The sequence below is a fragment of the Sitophilus oryzae genome, unplaced genomic scaffold (genome assembly GCF_002938485.1).
Source record: "Sitophilus oryzae breed Bouriz unplaced genomic scaffold, Soryzae_2.0 scaffold_682_pilon_pilon, whole genome shotgun sequence".
In the NCBI taxonomy this organism is placed as follows: Eukaryota; Metazoa; Arthropoda; class Insecta; order Coleoptera; family Curculionidae; genus Sitophilus; species Sitophilus oryzae.
This window is the reverse complement of record NW_022147287.1, coordinates 2,204,965-2,210,287: the sequence shown is the minus strand read 5'-3', so window position 1 is coordinate 2,210,287 and position 5,323 is coordinate 2,204,965. Positions and strand designations below refer to the sequence as shown.

The window sequence follows — 5,323 nt, the reverse complement described above, 5'->3', positions numbered from 1 at the left end:
ATAAAAAAATAAAAACATTTTTTTCTTTTCAAAAACTAAAAAAAAATGAGGGTGGGCTACCCTCTCAGCTACCCTTATCAGTTAAGGGTATAAAAATAGATAACAACCTATTCTTAGACGTACTGAATATACATATAAAATTTTATCAAAATCGGTTAAGCCGTTTCGGAGGAGTACGGTAACCAAAACCACCCAAAACTGTAACATGAGAATTATATAGATGATATTATATGAAAACTGCGGAGTGCGGAGAGCGGAGAGCGGAAAGACTGATTATAGCAATAGATGAAATTTAAAACTATAATTTAAAACTATTCAAGAAGGTACATACAAAACAAGGCAACGCCGCGCGTCTGTTCGTTCAATTCCGAGCAAAATAGCGAGGCCCCACGAAGTTGGGGCCTCGCTCGCCAAAGCGAGGCCCCATCGACAGGTCAGATTTTTATGCGAGACGAGACTTCTAGGGTATTAAGATATTCTTTGGCTCCAGACACCGACATTAGTTTTCGTCTATCTCCTATAGAAAAGGGTGTTTCCATTTAAAAGCGTCGAATTTGACCCACCCTGTACAGGTTGCCCCACTAAGAATAGCTCTCGGCTGTATCTCGGAAAGTATTAGCCGTACGGCTTGCGGAAAAAAATATTTATAACTAGAGACTATAAGAAACTGCTAGAAATTATTTTCAAGTTTGTAGAACGGCCGCTAGAGGGCGCAACTGCTATAAAAAAATAAGAAAAAGGAGTTTTTACACAATTTTGCCTGGATAACGGGTACCATAAATAATAGTTTCATAATCTTCAGAAAATTTTGAATATTTTATGTTAGAACCATTTTTCAGTATCTGCCACAATAAAGTGGTGGGGGAAGGTTAGATCTGTTTTTATTTAAATATTAATAACTCCGGACTGGATGAGCGGAATCCAACAAACGGGGGCTCGTTTAAAAGAGCGTTTCTTACTCTATATTATACAGTATAAACAACAATAATAAGCTTTTGAATGTAGACGCTAGGGGAGCGCTGTTTTACAATTTAACAAACATTGCGCGATTTTTCAAAAAAATGAAATGCGATAGTTTATGTAATTTTAGCTGATAGCAAAGAGTAATAAAAGCTTAAAAAGTCAGCAAAAACCGTATCTTGATATCCTCTTTCAAACCGAAGATATTAGCAAAATTATAATAAATATGAAAAAATAAACCCTTAATTACCTTATTTTTATAACACGGTTACAGTAGCCCTCTTGATTATGACCATTCTAATTAAAAATAAGATAGAAACGATTAGTTTATTCTAAAATCAAATATATACCAGAATACCATAATACTAGATGTATTAATATCTAATAATTAAGACATCAATGACAGTGAATAAGAAACGACGCCTTAGTGAAGCCATGGTAGGTTTTGGAAAAAAGTTGCTTTTGACGAAGTAGTATAAACGTCAAAGTGTTATTAGATCAACATTTTGATAGTCTTAGCAGCGTTTTTTCTCTTTTGAACAAAGGAATTTTTATAAAAGCAATCAAAAGATAAAAACGCTCCTGAGGTTATCAAAATGTTGATAGAATAATATCACAGATTATACAGATTATAATCTTTGTTTTTTCTTTGTTGTTATTCGTGGTTCCAATTTTCGGAATCGGGCACTAGTTAGGTGACTAGTTTGCGCACATAGCACGCCCACTTATGGCCTCTAAAATTGTGCACAGCGCCTGACCCAAGACGCCTGACCGGCACAGTTATTAGAGAGATATCGGAAAACCGAATAGCGTCATGCAGTATTTACGCGTACCTTATCATGGTCAGTCATGGTTACTATATACGCGAGTCAATTTTTAACGCAACGCCCGCTAATAGCGTTACCGTCTGACGTAATTTGCGGATCAATTACACCAAGCGCTATTTCTAAATAACGTTCAAAAATTGCTTAAATGGGCATGTGCGGGTATTTAACAACCAGGGCTGGCCGGCGAGATCTTTTATTTTATATTATGTTTGAATTGTTTTGAATTATTACTTTAGTTTTATTAGGTAATTTGATATTTAAGTAGCTGGGATTAGTTTTAATTAAATAAATATGGCCCAAAATATGGATTCCACCTCTTCCAATATTAAAGAACCTATAAAGAGACTTAAGCCTTGTTCATGTGGACGTGAATCGCGAATTGCGATTTTGCGAAACTGCTCTCATTGGTCCAATTTTAATGATCATAGGTCTGTTCCCAGAAGAATCCCTGACTAGTCAACGCGTTTCTTATTGGTTGAAATGCGTAGAAACCTGACTAACAATCAGGTTTCTACGCATTTTAACCAATGAGAAACGTGCTGACTAGTCAGTGATTCTTCTGGGAACAGACCTCATGGCGGCGTTGTTAGAAATTTTAAGATTTTGGCGATTCGCAAAATTTAAAATTTGGGGGGCGGAAAAGCTAGAGTGTTTTCAACTTTTTGCGAATATTCGCACGATTTTAAGGTTCGCGTTTGCGCAGAATGGTGTTGTGATCGGTTATCGATTATTTTGACGACGCTGACAAAGTACAAAGTAACTGAAAGGATTTCTCCAGGTAAAATGGGTTCTCGTGCATATGTTTTTGATATATATGGTGACAATTTTTCAACCAAGTTATCAAACTCCTGTACAGACAATCTGTGAAAATCCCTAAATTTTTTCACATCTTTTGTCCTCATTTCTTGAATTAAATTGCGATAAGCACCCTTGTTGCTTACGAAATTTAAATATTTCACATGTAGGATTTCACCACCTCAATCGCTTTCCGCAATTCGCAATTCGCGTCTACATGAAACAAGCTTTAGGTTTACAGCAGATGACGACTTAGCCCTTCTAAGAGAATTGTTTGTTGCTTGTTGCTCTAAACCCACTGGCAGACGTTGAACAATAAAGCACTGGAAAGAAGCACTTTAGCCCTTTAGTTTTAAAATACCTAGTATACAAAACAATTTCAAAGTTAGGTTAAGTTTAATATATAACTATAAATGAAGAGAGTTAATACCACCTCACGTAAAGGAAATAACATCTGGCCTTATTAACGTCCATGCACGCTATTCGGTTTAGCGATATCTCTCTATTACGCTGTTTATTGTTATTTTACGGGAGTTTATTTTTGCCCACATGAAATTTGACTCGTTTGCACATCCTCATAAAAAACAATTTTCGTACCAGGAATTAAGGATGAGATTTTTATCTGTATACATATAGTATACTTAATCTGTGATAATACTTTGATGTTTAAACTATCCCTTTAAAAGCAACTTTTTTTCAAAGCCCAGCACGAATTCACTGAGGCGGCGTTTCTTGTTCACTGTCATTGATATCTTAATTATTAGATATTAATACATCTAGTATTACAGTATTATGGTACATTGTCGATTTTTTAAATAAAATATTTTTTTTATCTTTTTTTATTAGAATGGTCATAATCAAGAGGGCTAGTGATACCCTGTTAGAAAAATAAGGTAATTAATGGTTTATTTTTTCATATTTATTATAATTTTGTAAATAACTTTGGTTTGAAAAATCGCAATTATTACTTTTAAAGAGCAATTCTATAATAGTGTCCTTTTCAAAATTAATTACTCTAAAATAAGTTATAATAAAAGGTAAGTCAAGACTGGATAATGTATTTTTCTGAAGTAGTTCAAATGAACCAGGTTACTGAGAAATTCATAGTTGTAAACCCAGTGAGTTTTAATATAAAATAGATATTTTAAGTGTTCTTTAATTTAGTAACAATATTTCGCAGAAACTACCAAAAAAGTATTAAATATTTCTTACTTATATTGTTCCTTATTTGAACCACCTTCAATTTGCTTTGCCGGTAGCCCCTGTTGAAGCATCCTTACAAGTTCAGTCCAAAACTCATTGGCATCCTACAATATAGCCAAATAAACAAAACAATATTATTCAAATCTAAATTTCGCTGAACATACCTGCTGGGTATAACTGTCATGCTCATTTTTATCTGCAAACCTTGGAAATGCAACATGAAGAATGTGTAGAAATCTTACAGGTAAAACTGTTGATTCTTTATCCATAAGAAAATGCAAATCTCTTAACGAACCAGTAACTGCTTGAGATAATGAAGCGCCATCAACTGAAGACACCTCTACTGGAAAAAAAATTAACTAATTATAATTCTAAAAAAAAATCATATTTATGCATTTTTACCTCCTTGGTATGTTTGTAGAGATTCCTTTAATTCTGGCACAGTTCTTAAACACTGCACCGTGGCATTCATATAACAGGTATTGCCAAGATTTTTCAAACCACATGGTAAATCAAACTAAATAATTGTTTCCAAATAAAAATAGTAAAAATTATTGATTTACAAATAATACTTACTGCTGTGGCTAATTCACTTTCGTTCATGTCTTCTACAAAAACAGTTTTTTCAGCCGGTTCTTTAGGCACATCTTCCTCTTTGCTACCCATTAATAAAAGGGTGGCATTCTAAATTTGTAACAATTTCTATCACAATATAATTCACTGATAAATATCACCAATACTTACATCTTTAATATTAAAATTACTCCAACCATCATCTTTCAAAGTAACACCTTTGATCATCACTTTTTGTCTTTCAGGGAGTACTCCTGTTAGGGTAAAAATTTGAACCTTAAACAGCATCGGCGAATCATCCGTATTCACTTCCACGGGAAATACATCCTTTCCCCATTTAACTTTCACTAAAACAATACAAATAAATAATACAGACAATGTTAAAAAGTTAAAAACATTTGCGGCAAATGAATTTAAGGTTAGTAATAATTTAATCACTTTTACAACTTACCTTTATATACAGGCATTTTACTTCTTTATGGACTAACTAAAAAATAGTTATAAAAGTACAAAAGAATATATTTTTAATGTGTAAAAGTTGGATTATTTTGTTTAAAAGAAATACAAGTCACTCTGACATGAAAAATGTTGCTTTTTAAAATGACAAATGACAACAGAGACAGAGACGTTTGACTAACAAAGTAAGTTGTCAAAAATCAGTGTGACCAACATTAATGGGAGTTTAAAAATTTAATAAAGTTATTAAACAAATTTTAGAATCATCTTCTGGAAGTTTTAACTTTTAAAAAGAGCTGATGTTTAAAAAATAATATTACTATTTCAATTTACTATAGTTTATCTCAAATTAATTAAATAAAATGTTATAGATTATTTATTTTCTAATCGATACTACCAATAGACAAGTGAAAGTTACTAAAATTGACCGTTCCCTATTTTTTCGATATTTGGAGGTTGACGGGAAAGATATGGATATCAAGTTGTTTTTGTTTCCCACACAACGTATT

At 32.9% G+C, this 5,323-nt stretch overlaps 1 protein-coding gene across 2 annotated transcripts in view; it reads right to left on the bottom strand.

Annotated features, from left to right (window-relative positions):
* The window catches only part of LOC115888054 (ubiquitin carboxyl-terminal hydrolase 14), a gene marked incomplete in the record, with an annotated part of 15,417 nt that extends 10,420 nt beyond the window's left edge, over window positions 1-4,997 (bottom strand). Inside the window, 6 exon segments of one of the 2 annotated variants that reach the window (XM_030907622.1) lie at window positions 3,795-3,889; window positions 3,950-4,128; window positions 4,188-4,302; window positions 4,362-4,469; window positions 4,530-4,705; window positions 4,810-4,997. In XM_030907622.1, coding sequence (XP_030763482.1) covers window positions 3,795-3,889; window positions 3,950-4,128; window positions 4,188-4,302; window positions 4,362-4,469; window positions 4,530-4,705; window positions 4,810-4,825 — 689 coding nt within the window. 2 annotated transcript variants of the gene reach the window in all.
* Between the last annotated feature and the right edge of the window lie 326 nt (window positions 4,998-5,323).